Source organism: Sinocyclocheilus rhinocerous, unplaced genomic scaffold (genome assembly GCF_001515625.1).
Source record: "Sinocyclocheilus rhinocerous isolate Xijiao unplaced genomic scaffold, SAMN03320098_v1.1 scaffold303, whole genome shotgun sequence".
NCBI lineage: Eukaryota > Metazoa > Chordata > Actinopteri > Cypriniformes > Cyprinidae > Sinocyclocheilus > Sinocyclocheilus rhinocerous.
Window position 1 is genome coordinate 606,550 of NW_015656152.1, and position 17,207 is coordinate 623,756.

The window sequence follows — 17,207 nt, forward strand, 5'->3', positions numbered from 1 at the left end:
GTGGTAAAATATTTTTAATAGGCCTACTAACAGCATTGACATAATGACTGCAATTTATTTATTTTTCATATTATTAATTGCCTCCCTTGGTTCTGTTACAGCTGGATTAACAGTGTTAGCAAAAAAATATATAAATAAATAAATAAATAACGGAACAAGATGTTCGTATCTTACTTTATAACGAAAATTTTTATTTTATTTAGGTGAAAACATGTATTTTTGAGGTTTATGATTACATTTATTTTTAAAGTCAGTAATTATTATTGATTATTCAAAAACTAATGATAGTACTGTTGTCTTTTTTTTCACTGAAATAAAATATCTTCAGCAATTCTAATGTTAGCCTATAGATGCTGTTGCCTGACTTGTCTAAAAATTTACTTACATGCAAATAAAACGATTACATGGACTAATTGTATGACTACGTAAACATTTTACTTAGATGATATTTAGTTTAGTTATTCGGAATTTAGGCACTTGTTAATTAAAACTGCATTTTGAAACGTTTTTTCATGACATGTTTCATGCGTAGACCACGTTATTAAGACAAGAACATAAGGGGTTAACCACACAGCAACAACTACAATAAAACACACGATTTATTCTTATTTCGAGGAAAATGAAAATCACCAGACAAGAACCAACTTCTAGCCTTCACCACACAACACCGTATCTATGAAACAAAAAATACAAGATGCTATCTAAAACAAGCGTTCACCCACGCACAGAGACAGTCTATTCCTATGTACAAACGCCCATTAAATTAAGCATAAATAAATATATACAAACTTAAATAAAAGAACCTTCCTCACACAGTTAACCAAATATTAACTTTGACAGACAGCCTGTAATCCAGCTTGCGGAACTGAGAAAGTCAGAGAAAAGGCTGCGCGAGGCCTTGTTCCAGCACGCGCGGTCACCTCAGTTCTATGCAGCAGCATTTTATGAAAGCGCACAAATCCGGGACCCTTTTTATGTCTATTTTCAAAAGTCTTTTTTTTCGGTCAAAGCAAGCGTCCATTCAGCTGATGTAGGGTTGTAAAATCAATTAACAATATTTAGGCCATAAAATGTGTTTTTTTTTTTTTGTCCTATGTTGCTTTAGCTCCGTGTAAATGTTAGCATATATATATATATAATTAAAAAAAAACATAAACAACAGATGAATTATCAGTGAAATAGTTGATTCAGTTGGTCAGCTAAGATGATTACCATTTCAAAAGTGACTTACTAAAAATGTCCTTATTTTCACAACCAAATGGCCAAGACAGCACAAGCAATAGCAGTTTCAAATACAAAGTAATACAACCAAAAAATGCAAAATTCTCCTGTTCATTTAGTAGACAATCTATTCTGAATATCGCCTGAGGTGTTTTAAAGAATATGTTAAATCTCAGCGTTTTAATTTAGCTTGTAATCTTATGAACAATCAGACTAAGAATTTAGATTCGAATGAATTGCTGTGTTTATGTAAAGTATGTATGTTATGGGCTGTCACATGGTAAATCTGTCATAGATGTAACGTGATAGACTGAACCATAAATAGCATTATGCTTTGTTGTGGCACAAATAGTTGCACATTTACAGCCTCTTTTTGGATAACACTCAATTTAAATGCACCGCATGTGTTACTAAATGCAATAAAATCTCTTATATTTGAATATTCTGTCTCTTTTAAATCTGTGTGGAGCAAATATGTTTTCACTTGACAACCATTTTTACTTTTACGGACAGAAGATGATTGTTTTACTGTAGGTGTAGTTTTGGTGAAGGTTGAATGGAATGTACTTAATATTGCAGAACTGTGCACCTATAATTTTGTATAATAAGTATAATTAAATATAGTAGTTAGTGTCTCTACCAGCATCGCATTCCCAACAAACCTGTCCTCCTGTGTCCTGGCCATTATACTGATGAACACTCAAATATTAGGTATCAGATTCATGAGCATGTGTGTGTAAAGGACTTTCTGCGTCTAACATCATGTAAAATGTCATACTTTGATACACGAAAACACACTCACAAACACTCCTCGAATATTTTCACACTCGCACACGAATGAGATGAAGATGGTGAACGTGTCACAGCAGACTCGTGTCCCCCAATCTCTTTTATGGTATCGTTCCTTTCGTTTCCCAGGATCTGTTGTCCACTCTCCACCTTCAACTCAGAATGTAAAACGCAATGTCATAAAACTAGAGTTTATAGAATCTCTGAACATCTCCAATGACTCTCCTTCCTCGATATCATATTTCCACAGTTCATTTCCTGTGTTTTTCCTCTTTTTCTCCAGCTCCTTTGGAGCCGGGTCCATCTGCAGGTGTGTGTCGGTTGGGGGTGGGGTTGTTCAGGAACATCTTGTCGAGGCCTTTAAGGGCTTCAGTCAGGTAATTCTGCAAAGCCGTGAGGGCGGCGCAGATGGCTGGAGAACCAAAACCGTGCGTGATGAAGCTAAAGTGTGACAGGCAGCTCTGGATTCCTGGCTCCAGGATGGATGTAGGTCGAGAGTTTCCTAATGGAGTGCGATCTTGAGCCAACAGGTCTGTGAACTCCTTACACAATTGCCTGAGAAGAGAGGAAAAAAGACAGAGATGAAGCCCAGAATTTTCCATTATCAATCCAAAGAAATACAACCAAAAATACAAAATTGTTCTTTATTGGCATTGATGGTTCCATGAAGAACATTTAACATCCATGGAACCTTTCCATTGCACAAAAGGTTCTTTAGATTTTTTTTTTTTTAAATGTTCTACACACTAAGAAAAAATGGTTCTTTTAAGAACTGTTCACTGAAAGGCTCTTTGGGGAACCCAAAATGGTTCTTCTATGGCATCACTGCAAAAAACCCTTTTGTAACCTTTATTTTTAAGAATATGATTTGGCTTGTAATCTTTAGACTGAGAACTTAATTTCTGACAAATTGCTGTGATTAAAGTATAAGTTTTATTTATGGGCTCTCGACTATGGCGAATCTTTGTCATAGACCATACAATGAGTGTAACATCTGTGACTGAACCACAAATATTTGCACTAGAGACAAATGAAGCTCAGAATTTTGTTAGTTTACATTATCACAGACAATACACAATTTCTAATTAAAACGACTAACTCTTGCCAGAAGCGTCGGCCACAGGAAACAATGTGGCGTTTATTGGAGAGTACAAATATTAAAGCAAATGTATGTTTTCAGTTTCAAAATCATTCTGATGGTACAACGCCATTTAATGGGGCGAATGACTTCTTTTTCTTTCCCAAACATCTTTTCTGGGAGTATGCAAGTTTTGGTGAGCTGCTACGAAATTCCGCGAAGAGGGCGGATTGCTTTACGGCAGCAACAAATGCGTGCATTCAGCTATACACTGTAATCAGGACAGTGGTATTTTTTACGACAATCAGTTACACTGACTTAAATGTAGGGGGCTCAAGTCACAAATATAGAACTACATACAGTTGTTTTAAAGGGGTCATATGATGCGATTTCAATTGTTCCTTTCTCTTTGGAGTGTTACAAGCTCTTGATCCCCTAATCACACTGCGTGCAAAAGGTCTCCAAAAAATATTTTTACAATTTAAAAAAAAAGGCTGACATCTACTTTAAATTAAACTCTCCAGTGTTCACTGTCCATACATTTGAAGAAAAGAGATACAGAACTTGAAATCCTCAGAGCAAAGCCTGCATATTTCTGCTTCTGAGAGCAAAGCCCGTCAATTAGAATAAAGCCATCGATTTAACTTTCAGTCTAGTGGGAGTGTCTTTATCTGTTACTACTGGGGAATATTCCGTTCTCAGCATATTTCACTTCCTGATAGAGGTAGTGCTCTCAATATTCATGCTTTTCTTGCTTTGGGGAATCATAGAAAAATACAGGCAGATATTTTAGCCATGTGCCAAGATGGCCTGACATACTAATGACCTCTCAACATTTGACCTCCATGTTTTTTCTGAAACTGCCTATTGTGACCAGTGAACATCCAATAATGATATGATCAGCAATGTAATTCAGATAATTATCTGAAACTTGCAAGGTACATTTAAAATCAATTAAGTCATAATTTCCCAAATGAAGAAAGACAATTGAATTCATATTAAATTCTTGTCTTTTTCACAGCATGCACCCAAAACTACTTGTGTCCTGTTCATAATAATAATGCTTTGAGGTGCAATGTAATCTCAAATAAGAATCTGAGCAAACGATCATACTTCAATCTTTAAAAGGTCATTTGTGACAAACAGTTCAAATGCCTCCGACTGGCAGCGTTGCAGAGCCCTGCTGCGGCATCTGCAGTTGTCTGGACTTGTCAGATTTTGACCCACATTCGCTTTCGCGTCTCAGAGCCACAAACAGTCTTGTTGTCCAGTCGCGAGAGCGCAGCGTGAAGGGGCGGGGGCGGGGGCGCGGGCTGACTGACGGGACTTTGACAGACAGACTGTGAAAGGAGAGGCGAGGGAGGAGGGATGACCTTAGGCAAAACTTCAAGGGGAAAGCTGCTTTTGCGTCTCAGAACCACAAACAGTCTTGTTGTCCAGTCGGGAGAGCGCTGCGCCCCTCTCTCCCATTCCAGAGCGACAGAACGCGAGAGCCCGAGGCTGACTGACAGGACTTTGACAGACAGACTGTGAAAGGAGAGGCGAGGGAGGAGGGATGACCTTAGGCAAAACTTCAAGGGGAAAGCTAGCACTTTAAGACTTGAAACATTTCACTTAAATATAATGAGTTTCTAGCTCGGTGCCAGGCTGAGATGGATAAGAGACGCGTGTTTCTGCTGGACCTGAACTGCCTCATTAGAAACCAGCTAAACGTGTCGAAACGCACCAGGCACTAAGCGGACAGCTATCAAAACGACACACTCCCCGGCAATCCGTGATGGATTCAACATTCACCTCGAAATGTGGCTACACATTTGTTCAGTTGCGGGCGGCAAACTGTTACACCACCAGCTTCCAATGAAAGCAACGAATGCATAAATCATAGTTAAACACGCAAAAAACACATTGTGACACGTTGTGTACGTACTTTGTGGCGAGCAGCATGTTCTTTCGCGAGTGCAGTTCGTTTGGATCCGTATGCTGTCTGTTCAGATATTCAGACACGGCCTTTGTGGGAAATTCAGTTTCACAAAGGTAGCCGAAGTCCCGAGCCAAATGAACAGCTTCTCCTGGAAATGAAAAATAAACACAATATGGTCAAACGGAATTAGCCTACTCCACATCTTCGCTTAAAATAATTTTATACTAAATTACAGCTGTAGCTGCAACTGAACTGGAGGGAGAGACAGCCTATTAAGCAAATGAAAGATTGCGGTGCAGAAACAATCAGACAGTCACAACAATAATTATATGAAATTAGCTGTACTGGTTAAAATGTCGTTTTACTGCTTCTGCATCTGTTAACTATTTGCACCGCCTAAGGAAAATAAATCAGATTAGAGAAACTCCCAAGGCAATAAAATTTAATTTAACATGTTCGTGGTTCATTCGTAAATTCAAATGTTCATTTTAGGCTTAAAATGTAAAATTGTTCGATTAAACTGATAAACTATAATTTTTTTTTTTTTTTTTTAATCCGTAGGCTAATTGTTTTCCATTATAATTGTCCATTGTTTTGCTCACTTGAAGGGCCTAAATTCCCAAACACGGTGAAAAAAAAATCTAAATCTAAATAAGAAACAAGAATCAGATGTCCTGCTTTACCTTCTACTAGAGACGTCAGTAAAGTGACATTCGCTGCTTTGCGTCTCCCCGCGGGCAAATTCAAGCCGATTTTCTCCAGCTTTTCCCTCAGTGATCTTCCGCCATTTTTCGACTTCGCTCTGAGGGTAGCGCAGGCATAATTAGATTGTTTCATGACGGATTGACAGCAAAGATACACCACGAAAAGTGAAAATTCAAAATCAGACATGTTATTGGCAGGAGTAATTTAAAAATCTAAAAAAAAAAAATAATAATAACTTTTGTTCAGCGTCCAAATAGGCTAGCTTATTCAACGTCCCGTCAGGAACTGCAGATGGGGACTCCTAAAAGACTGAAAACGCACCATAAAAGTAACCTGTGTGAAATTTAAGTCATTATTCACTGAAACATGTTGCTCTAAATGATTAATAACAAATAGATTTAGTTTCTCACATGGTTTCAATTGAATGCATACTTGCAGAATTAAACTATAATTTTTTTTTTTTTTTTTTAATCCGTAGGCTAATTGTTTTCCATTATAATTGTCCATTGTTTTGCTCACTTGAAGGGCCTAAATTCCCAAACACGGTGAAAAAAAAATCTAAATCTAAATAAGAAACAAGAATCAGATGTCCTGCTTTACCTTCTACTAGAGACGTCAGTAAAGTGACATTCGCTGCTTTGCGTCTCCCCGCGGGCAAATTCAAGCCGATTTTCTCCAGCTTTTCCCTCAGTGATCTTCCGCCATTTTTCGACTTCGCTCTGAGGGTAGCGCAGGCATAATTAGATTGTTTCATGACGGATTGACAGCAAAGATACACCACGAAAAGTGAAAATTCAAAATCAGACATGTTATTGGCAGGAGTAATTTAAAAATCTAAAAAAAATAATAATAATAATAACTTGTTCAGCGTCCAAATAGGCTAGCTTATTCAACGTCCCGTCCGAAACTGCAGATGTGGCCATAACCCTGATGTTTATGAGTTTCAAATTGAAAGTACGATTTTTTTGTCTTTAATCCATTGACCTCTGCTCTGCTTATAATGTAGATTCTGGCAGATTTATCGATGCTCTCACCTCCGTAGAACCCCGCCGAGCAGAGAGGCGTTGAGGCACTCTGGCGGAGAGAGGCGCCGCTGGACCTCGCCAACCGTCACTTTGTATTTGGATGTGGAGCTAAGAAGCGACAGGCGGCCGGGAACCGTGCAGAAGACCTCGTTGGCGTTTACGGTGATCCCGCCGATTAGACCGTCTTTGTTCATCATCAGAGAAGCGACGCTCTTGTGTGGAACTGGAACTGTGCGAGAGACACAGAAAACTGAGATACGTCTTATAATACAGACCTACTCAAATTTACTGGAAATTATGATTTGATCAAGCGTTTTGAACACTAAAGGTAGGCTATATTTGCTTCGCAAAATGGCGCTATAGTGGTAAAGCAAGAGGTGTTATTATTTTTAAATAATATCTAAGACTAGTCACAGACAGCCCAGGCATGTGAGAATAGGTTCCTATTATGTAATGTGAAATCTTGGCACATGAAAGCGCCGTGAGCTCGAGCCCTCGGCTGGCCCGGGTCACCCCGCTCGTGCTCCTGCTTTCATACGTTAATTCCATGGACAATAGAAAGCAAGCCAGAACTGTCCGTAAATGCAAACACTGCGGAAAGCCGGTAGTATTTTTTTTTTCTCTTAAATATATTTATCTAAACATGTTGCCAACAACGGCGTTAAAATATATATATATGGTTCAATTTGTCCGGTAATGTTTTGCAGTTTCCAACTTGATTAAAATGCTAGCATTACACTTAGAAATGCTGAGATTTAGTCCTTTCCTTTCGTTTATTCAATTCAGTTACACTTTCCTGTCAGCTTCCACAGTGACATTTCAACACTTCTACACTCATTTATTATATTATCGATTGGTGATGGACACATGCTAATAACATTAACCACCTATTTTTCAAATCAGCCCCCCTCCCTCCCCTCAACACACAAACTCACTAGCTGACCGTCAAAAGATGTCTACCAGCTTAAGCGCTAACGGGGTAACGAGCGCTCGAGCCCACGGAGATCTCTACAGGGGATAATACAGAAAACGAGCTCACGAGATCTGCGCTCAGAAAACCATCCATCACAGCGGCCACTTAAAGGCCGTCTCTTCTGGGAGGCCCGTGTTCCGTTAACTAAATTACCGGCAAACGTCCCTCATAACGGACAAATATTAACACGAGCCCAGGGAGTGTTGCTGGAGCTCTTACTGACTGCATGAAGGAGTAAATATGTCAAAACCTCCGTGGAGAAATTATATCAACAAAGTGTCGCTTAAGTGTCGATTAAATGTTCCCAGAAAAAAAAGACAGACAGACATAAATCTGGAATTTGTTCTACTGTTTTAATGAATAAAAGAAAAGAGACAACTGATAATAACTTAAGCCTACAATAGACGTTAAATTGGTCGATTATTATAACGACACTAAATTCCTCGTAGTTCGATTATAGCGGTAGGACGATGATTCTAAAAACATTCAAAGGCCTCCAATTCCACTTGCTTTGGCTGAGCGTCCAAGGTTAAGAGAATAGGCAGGTGACATTATTTAAATACCAAATGGGGTTGAGCGCATGCGTAAAAAGGTGTGCTAAAGTGTATTCACCTGAAATGACTTTTTGCCCTAAATCCATAGAACAGTGATTCCTTCTATCAGCACTTTTTTTTGTTGCAAAAACCCAGTGGTCGTTGAAAAACATGAAATTATCAAATAATTAAACAGCACTGGCATAATTCTTCCAGCCATTTTCCCATTTACCTTTTTTAATAACTGACTGATCCAGGATGTTCATCCCGTTGTTTGCGTCCTCCAAGGCCTAAAAAGGCATAATGAGAAAACATTTAACTTTTGAACAAACGCTACAGTCAATTAAAAATATTCAGACAACTTCCGGATAATGACCTTCTGTTTAGTTATGAAAATACCAGTAGATTCCACCGGGGACATTGACAAAAATACATGCATACATATTTCCAATCGAGGATGAAACAAACAAACATGGATTCAAATAGTGAACATAAGCAATTGAAAAATGCTTTTTAATTAAGTTTAGGTCTCATACCATTGTTTTCACTAACAATTCATGCAAAACTACAATTTTCCATGCAAGTTTTCTGAATGAATTTATCAGGAAACGTAAACTAATCTGGATTTAGCCTAATTTAAAAAAAACATTTTAAACTAACTTCCTTTTTTTTTTTAAATAAAAAAAATAAAAATAAGATATCAGTTATGCCCTACGTCAGTTACGTTTTATAATCATTTTGGGAAGAGTGGCAGACAATCATTGTCCAGTCAGCTGAACAGGGCCAGGCCTTATCTTAACATTTAGATTACGCAGAAACTGTCAATTGACGAAATTAGATATGATGTGTGCAGGCTATATTGATCAAAAAACAGATGGTTAGAAATGTGAACCGAGCAGACGATGGCTTCGTGAAGTTTTCATTTTTAGCAATTGCAACAATAATTTTAAGTTAACAGCAGTTTACCTCAACACAGGCCTAACTGTAATGCATTCAAATATTATTTATGACGTGAAAATATAGTCTCAAAAAACAAAATGTGATTACAACGGCAACAGAATATTGTTTCGAATAACAAGCAAGCTTTTAGGGTATTTAACTAGGCTACTGCTATTCATACATATGCTAAAGAGCCTGGATTGCGTTTATTCATAGGCTATAGGATATGGTAAAAATGTTTGTAACGTGTCACAGAAAATGTCAACAGGTCAGAAAACTCCCCCCAAAAATATAGCCTACAGAATTATGTCATATAGAGCTACTCACATTATATAAAATACAAGATAAAAATAATACAAAATTAAATTAATTCGTTTAAATATAAACTTATTAGGTCATTCTAACCGCAAAATAAAAATTAAAAACGATTTATTTCACATCTTTGTGGAATTTATATCCCCACAAAAGAGGTTATTTTCCAAGCCAAAAAACAAAAATCATAACCAACCTGCATATCCTCCATGCCGTGCGCCAGGCCATGAAGGGACAGACCGTCTCCCATTCCCGCCTCGAGCCCGTGATGCGTGGAGTGGAGCAGCACGTCCGGTCGGCGCACGGCCGAGTAGTCCCGCCGGGGGTCCAGACCCGAGAGCTGCGGTAAAGAGGCTCGAGGCTGCGGCAGTAAACCTCCGCTCTCCGTGCCCACGTCCTGCCGCTGACGGGAGCCCCACGGGTGCTGCTGTTGCTGGTGAAGAGCGTTCAGAGAGTACGGGTCACTGACGTGTGAGTACGGGTCCTGACTCTGGTGATACGGCAGCGGCTGGTACGGCGGCGGAAAGTACGGAGGTTGGAAGTCCGAGGAAGGTGTGTGAGAGAGCGGCGGAGCGCTGGAGTACGGACCCTGAGAGACCGAACCCAGCTGGGACAGTCTGGAACTGTGGCTCGGTACCCCATCATGGCGGTCCTTCAAACGAGAAAAGAATATAAATACGATTACAAACCAACCATTTGTTTTAGTGTTCTAATAAAAAATAAAAAAAATAAAAAAAATAGCCTAAACTTTTTGGATGTTTTGAATGGAAACGAATCCAACGATATGGAAAGACTAATGGTAGCTATAGCCGATATATCGGCGCCCGCGGTGATCCAAGAAAGTACAACAGCTTTCAAAACATATTTTCTGACTGAATCATGTGTAGTAACTTCACAGAACATCTAAAACAAGGTATGAACGCAGGATTTAAGTTCCTAAGCTCGCAACATAATAAGCAAAACCCGCATGCTACCTTTTTACCACGCAGCTACAAGAAAGTATATTTCTTGGTGTTCTCAGACTCACCGTGGAGGAATAGGTGTGCACTAACATCTGGACAAAAAAATGCGAGCTCGTTTAGAGCAGAAGGACACGCGACTGTACGACACACGCTCGCCTGAAGAAAAACGCGTTCCTTTCTCAACTCCTCATGACCACACGGAGCAAAAACTTTTTTTTTCTTCCCCAGCTCAAATGGTTTCTCCTACACAGCCCTGTTCGTCCAGGTCTCGGTTCTGTTCTTCCCGATCCGGCGCTCTGATCCAGTGTGCGGTGCTCCGTCCGTTCGCCTCGCTACGCCTCCTCAGAATAATCGTTATTCATGACTCCTCTAATATTGCGGGAATACTTAAAGCAGTGGGGAGCAGCGGAGCGTGAAGGCGCTGCTGCTGTAAAGTGACGTTCATTCAGGAGGAGGAAACTCTCGTGCTCTGTTTTATTCCCCTCTCTGTTTGAGGTCCGGCATGCACGGGTCCGGACCTCTTTCTTTTGCTATTGTTGTCTTTTATGTTATTGTTGTGTGTGCACAGTCCATTTATCTCCAGCCAGAACAAACGAATCGCCGGAATCAGCTGCTTTGAGGCAGATGGACAGAGGCCTCATTCATAAGCACTATATACTCACATACTTTATTATGCATTATAATCACTACATCATACTCACCATAGCTATTCAGACTCTTACTCACAATATCAAAATTGGATTCCACCATATAACGTTAGACACAAATTATAAAAAGAAGCCCTACTTCTATAGCCTTTATAAAAGCGTAATTTGGAGCCCCTGTACCACATTAACCATAACTATGCCCTTGTTATTCCATATTCACCATAGTTTCACATGCATGTGTGTTTAAGCAGGCCCAGGTCTTTGATAAGCAAAAACATGAACTTCACGATAACAATAGCCTATTACACAAACAATCATGCGGTTTAAACTGTCCCTAACAAAGAGGTGAAGTTTTAAAAAGTAAGCATAAACAGGTTTTAAAAAATGGTTTCTGCACTGAGTGACAGTTTAAAGTCCTCCACTAATGGTGCCCCATTAAACAGCTCGTATAATGGTCGATTTCACGGACTGGGGTCGAAGTGTTTAATTACACGCGTGACGGTGCCTGTGAGAGAAAAGCCATGTGTGACTCTCCGGGTCGGCATCCCGCGAGGCTTTTCCAAAAACCACCACGAGTCTCTCCCACGAGCTCGAGCTCATTCAGGGGAATCCACGGGACTCCCACGCGTGACACTGCGTCCTCTCCTTCTGTAGATGCGATTCTCTTATTAATAAATCGATGGCAGGCTCAGATTTCCAGATTTTTTCCCCACAAATTTCATAATTTGTAAAGTTATAATATTAAAAACTCTACTGTAAGCAAATGAAAAATACTTTTAAAGGAAATAAGGTAACCTGCTAAAATCACTACATTGTTGATACAAAAAAAACAAGCAATTGGGGAACAAACGAATTGTTATGAATATGACAAAATGCTTCTAAATCAAACGTTTACATTTGATTTTTTTCCCCTTATTTAAATAACCAGCACAAACCCCCTATCAATAAGAGACTAAACTTATTAGAAAAAATAAAAACACGACAAATTCAACGTAATTTTTTGTCGTTATATAAATCATACAGTGAAAAAACAGATGCAGTTTGTCTTGTCGTTACCTCGTATATATCTTCATACTTGACATTTTCCACCAGTTTCCACAGCATGTTCGCGCGCTGATCCCTGTGTAACGAGTGCATTCATGTGAAGAGTGAAGATCTCAACTCTCTCCCTGCCTCTCTCTCTCTCTCTCACTCACTCACAGAAAACGTAAAGCTCGTAGAAAAATTCCCGATTCCCCTTTACGGTGTTTGTCTGCGTGTGTGCTGTAACGGCGTTGATACAGTGAAAGTCTAATGTTAAGTGTGTTGACTTTGGGTTGTATGTAAAAGCTGCTGCGGGGGATTCGCTGAGACTCCAGCTCCATCATCAACTGCAGATGAAATGGCGGTCTGCCATTTTACAGGACCGAATCAACGTGTTATTTAAAGGAAACAGAATAAAAAGCATTAACCACATAACCTAAAATAATCAATAGATTTGATATATAATTTCAAAAGTCATTCTTGCAAAGTCAATAAACAGGAAAAGGCGGCTTGGTAAACTCTATAGGAGGTAGACTACTGTGCTGTGCAACTGTTTAATCACTGAATAAGCGAAACGCGAGGGTTCTGATCGCTCAGTTTTTGCTACAACTCTCCGTCATTGCTGTAGCAAACATTAGCCTACCTCAAAGACACTAGCAAGAAAGCGAGGTCAGATGTCCACAGCTGCCTCTTATACAGTTACAGCGATGCAGCAGTGATGAGAGGCAGTCCAGTGCGCCCCCTGCTGGTCAGTTAAACACGTACTACTTAAACACTGAAAAGAGAACAAAAAGCTCGTTTCAGGTTGACTGGAAATAGAATAACAAAACGTTTCAGCTCCGTTTGAGACGAGGTCAAGCAGTACTAAACTTCATGTTATCGTGATACTCACGGTTTCTAAAATATCTGACATCCATAAGAAATGCGGTGCTCATTCCAGCTCCTGCAGAGTTTAGTCCCAGCCCCGCTCTAACACACCTGCCTGACCCTCACAAAGCCCCGCCCCTTGGTTACTGTTGCTATCTCAGACAAGCTGTAAAGAAAGTTCTGTGGGATCAAACTGTTTTCTAGTTAAACGTGATCAGGCGGTAAAATAGAACGGAATTTATTCTTAAGTAGGTTGGAATGAATCGTCGCTAAGCATTTTAAAAAAAATCTCCCTTTTCTTAAAGGAATTATTAAATCACACCGCAAAGCGATTAATAACTGCAAATCAGAACTGAGGCAAACACTAAAATAAAGTAAGAGAATCAAGTGATCACATTGTGAACTAACGCGTAACTGTGAACTTTTTTTCAGCACTGCTGCAATGACCTGAATCATCACGCAAATGAAAACGAACATTAGTCTGCCTTGTTTTGCCTTATTTTAAAGATGTATCTGGGAATGAGATCTGACACGTTATTTAAGCATTTAAAAAATGATCCTCTCGGTGTAGCACTCACCAACAACGTTTTACCGTATTTTTGGATAATTTCCGCAAAAAAAAAATGAATTTAAAACTATGCAAAAACACACAAATCCTCCAAAGACTGACATTAGACAACAGCAAAAGCTTACATGAATATGGCGGACAAAAAGTCCCTAAACCAAAAGTCCTTCCAAATAAATAAATAAATGAATAAATAAATAAATATATAATAAATAAATGGAAACAATAAACTAAATAAAACATAGTTTATGTAAAGTTATAAGCAGGGCAGACCAGGTAAAATTATTACAGCTTTTACTCCTGCAAATAGTATATATTTACTCCTGCAAATAGCTATATATTTTTTAGGGTAGGTTTATTTCATTATCCGTTTTTAAAGACAAATCTTAAAGTCTTAACAAAAAACAAAAAAAACCTGTCTACTGAACATCATTACTGCTCAGGAAAAATAGGCTACAGGTAATTGAGCACAAGTTGATTTTTTTGTGACAACATGCCCCAGTCGCAGACACATATAGTGGCCAAAAGTTGCCACAAAGGGAGCCTGGCATTAGAATAGCCTGCTGTCTGCAACATGTAAACAATAAAGCAATTACGCAACACAAACAATTCATGAAACAGCAAAATTACTAAAGGTAACAAACATACAAAAAATATGATTGTAATTAATTGTCATTAATAACTCAAATAAAATGTAAAAATAATTATAAAAAATAAAATAAACACAAAAATAAAATTAAGGTAGACTGAATAATTATTTATTATTTATACACATTATTAATAATTTAAATTATTTTATTCCATTCAGTGTAATTAATTTCAGTGCTGTAATTTTTGGTTAAGTAAGAAATTCAACACAAGCACTTACAATTATCTTATAATTTTGCATTTAAAGATTGGAGACTAATATATTTAAAAGCATACTAACATACTAAGATGCTGCAGTATGACAGACAGTTGCAGCCACTGAGCCAATGTTTCTGTTCATGTAGAAAAGGAACAATTCCCCCTTCCTGCACAAGAGGTCACTGGGTCACTAGAAATACACAGTTTTCCTATTTTGTTACTGATAATTGATTTGTATTGTCAACATTTTGCTATACATCTCCTAATATTTTCCAGAATTATTTAAATCAACTAAATGTATACTGTGGGACATTTTTGTCCCTCACACTGTGAGACTAACTGAGCTCACTGATCTTGACCCAGTTTCATGTCAGTTTCTCAGATCTGTTTCATTGGCCATTAAGATGCTGCTTGAGGTATGGAAATGCGAAATGAAAATAATTTGCGATTAATGTTTCAGCAGCCCTGCTGCCACAGAGACAGTGCCAGAGCCACACACAAACACACACACACACACACACACACACACACACTCACGCTCACTCTGGGCATGTCTAGAGGCCATGACAGATGTCCAAACAGTTTGAGAGCTCATTCTGAACAGACTTTGATTAGAATTCAACATAATCACACATTCAAATTCTCACAGAACACAAAAACACATGAGCACACATATATTCCCACACATACACACATGCACGTGTGCACAAACTTTGCAAAAACATGTTTTTGTCACATTTTCAAATCATAAAAGCAGAGATATAAAAAAAAAATAAAGAATGATTACATTTGGTATTGTTATAGGTGTCCACATTTTTTACTAAAATTAAAATGTGCACACCTTATAAAAAATATGTGAACACTTATATGCACTTATATGTATATTATATAGGTGTGTGTGTGTGTGTGTGTGTGTGAGCTCAACCATTGCCTGCAATTACACATGCTGGCCACAAGATAGCGCGCGAGTAACGCAATAAAGATCCATTGAGTTTCTGTTGAAGACTTTCAAAAGAGGGAAGAAAGTCTTCAACTATGATAAACCAAGTCCAGATGCTTCAGATTCTTCCAGATTGTACGATGACTTGTACAAATAATAATCTTCACAAACACGTTTCCCATTGGACCTTTAAAGTTCTCTCTGTGTGGAAATTTGCCCAGTAAAATCTGAGTGAAATTCAGGGATGTCCTTACTCGTAAACACTATTCATAAAGTAGACTTTTTACTTATTTATTTATTTTAATGTGAATAGTTTAGCCAATTATCGTTGTTTAAATACAATGAAAAATCGATGGTATGGTCACTAGATAGGTAGTCTAAATAGGCTAAATGTTTATGGTTGGACTTTTTGGTAGGCTACACCAATTCAAAAGCGATAATTATAGCCTATAATATCAACATCTAGTGCATGCGTGTACGACTAGGCTATATAATCTAGCTAGACCTTCGTTTTATCTGAATAAAGTTGTGGGGTCTATTATTTATGATTATTTAACTCAGAACTGCTGCTGGAACAGTCTGGTTAGATCGGTTGAGTATAAAATTTACTTTCAAAATGGATGTTTGTTTAAATAGAATAAGTGCCAATTGTTTGGTTGTGAGTAGCCTGGCTTCTCTGTATTTTCTCATGAAGACTTTTCATTTGCATTATACTTTTTGAACTTAATTAATTACTCACCGCGTAAACTAGGTCGAGTCTATGTTTTAGCGTATTAAATGAAAGCGGAACTTTACGTATTGAACGTCACACATGCATTAGAACTGCCCACACTGATAAAAACACACTCGTGATCAATAAATGCGCTAATTATGCGTCAAGGCTATTTGGGTTTTCCTAAAATGGTGTTATTGGGCTAGGATATTTAGGCTACGTTTGTTAACGTTGACTGGTCGCTGATTATTGAAAGTAGGCTACTGAGATCAGACAGCTGTTTCCTACAATAACAACAAAAAAAGTGAATATGAATGCGAATCTCTTTTATCTTGTGCAAAGCTTCGCATCGATCTGTCAGTCGGTTATTGACTTTGTAAGGCCTTCCGGTGCAGCATCGTGTTGGTCTTTCTGTGATGTTAATGATCTGTTCTGTTTGGGTGCTTATTTATTCTACATCAACCAATTTTTTCTCTAAATGTATATTCCATCGTAGTCCAAAGAATCAGGTTTAGCTGCATTGTGATTGTTTTTTAGAATTAATATAATCCAATAATTGTATAAATAAAGCTAGTCCAGAATAGGTGTTGGTCTAGAGGAACCGAGCGGAGATCGATCCTGACTTAACAAATCCTGAAATTCCTTACAGATCTGCCTGCGGAGACACACAGCCATTCGAACAGTTACAAGGACGCATCACCAAAACGCAAACCAAAGCAGCGTTCCTCATAATTAATGCATAGAGGAGATTTAATGAGATCTTAGTTTTCATATGTTACACGCATGCAAACACACATGCTTTCCTCCAATCCTCAATAATAAATCCTCATTCCCTAAGGTGCATCTGCTTTTGAAGATGAGTTCTTATGTAGCCAGACTGCACTAGATAAATCACATTTGGTGCATTTGGTCTCATTTAGGAATTCATTATTCAAGAGTTCAAATGTATATCCAATAAAGTGGTATGGATAAACTAATTTGGCTAAAAGTACTAAAGATTTGCTGTCTTACTTGGTGGCCAGCACCATTTTCTTGCGCGCGTTCTGCTCCTTTGGTTCCGTGTGCTGGCGGGCGAGATGCTCCCCGACCGCTTTGGTGGGAAACTCGGTCTCACAGGTGTAGCCAAAGTCCCGAGCCAGATGTAGCGCT

At 38.5% G+C, this 17,207-nt stretch overlaps 2 protein-coding genes across 3 annotated transcripts in view; both read right to left on the bottom strand.

Moving 5' to 3' along the window:
- Nucleotides 1-597: 597 nt before the first annotated feature.
- tfap2b (transcription factor AP-2 beta) lies at nt 598-12,297 on the bottom strand. Of its 2 annotated transcripts, none has more exons than XM_016526780.1 (7): nt 12,162-12,297; nt 9,693-10,148; nt 8,478-8,535; nt 6,749-6,968; nt 6,315-6,433; nt 5,016-5,157; nt 598-2,565 (listed from the first exon to the last, which is right to left on the bottom strand). In XM_016526780.1, exons 1-7 carry the CDS (start codon nt 12,240-12,242, stop codon nt 2,262-2,264), a joined length of 1,380 nt encoding a protein of 459 aa, XP_016382266.1. In that variant the 5' UTR covers nt 12,243-12,297; the 3' UTR covers nt 598-2,261. The 2 variants fall into 2 exon arrangements, with proteins under 2 accessions (XP_016382266.1, XP_016382267.1); XM_016526781.1 differs by lacking the exon at nt 12,162-12,297 and adding an exon at nt 10,524-10,804.
- A 4,331-nt stretch (nt 12,298-16,628) lies between these two features.
- The window catches only part of LOC107719404 (transcription factor AP-2-delta-like), an 11,459-nt gene continuing 10,880 nt past the window's right edge, over nt 16,629-17,207 (bottom strand). The window contains exons 6-7 of the mRNA XM_016526818.1: nt 17,070-17,207; nt 16,629-16,713 (exon numbers count right to left, since the gene is read on the bottom strand). Coding sequence (XP_016382304.1) covers nt 16,629-16,713; nt 17,070-17,207 — 223 coding nt within the window. The remainder of the gene's footprint in view (nt 16,714-17,069) is intronic.

What these genes read in the sequence shown, in the direction of transcription:
- tfap2b (XM_016526780.1), bottom strand. Translation starts at nt 12,242, where the DNA reads ATGCACTCGTTACACAGGGATCAGCGCGCGAACATGCTGTGGAAACTG. An exon ending in AGTATGAAGATATATACGAG is followed by an intron (nt 10,149 to 12,161) that starts GTAACGACAAGA and finishes TCTCGTTTGAAG; the next exon opens with GACCGCCATGATGGGGTACC. An exon ending in AACATGCTGCTCGCCACAAA is followed by an intron (nt 2,566 to 5,015) that starts GTACGTACACAA and finishes CTCTCTTCTCAG; the next exon opens with GCAATTGTGTAAGGAGTTCA.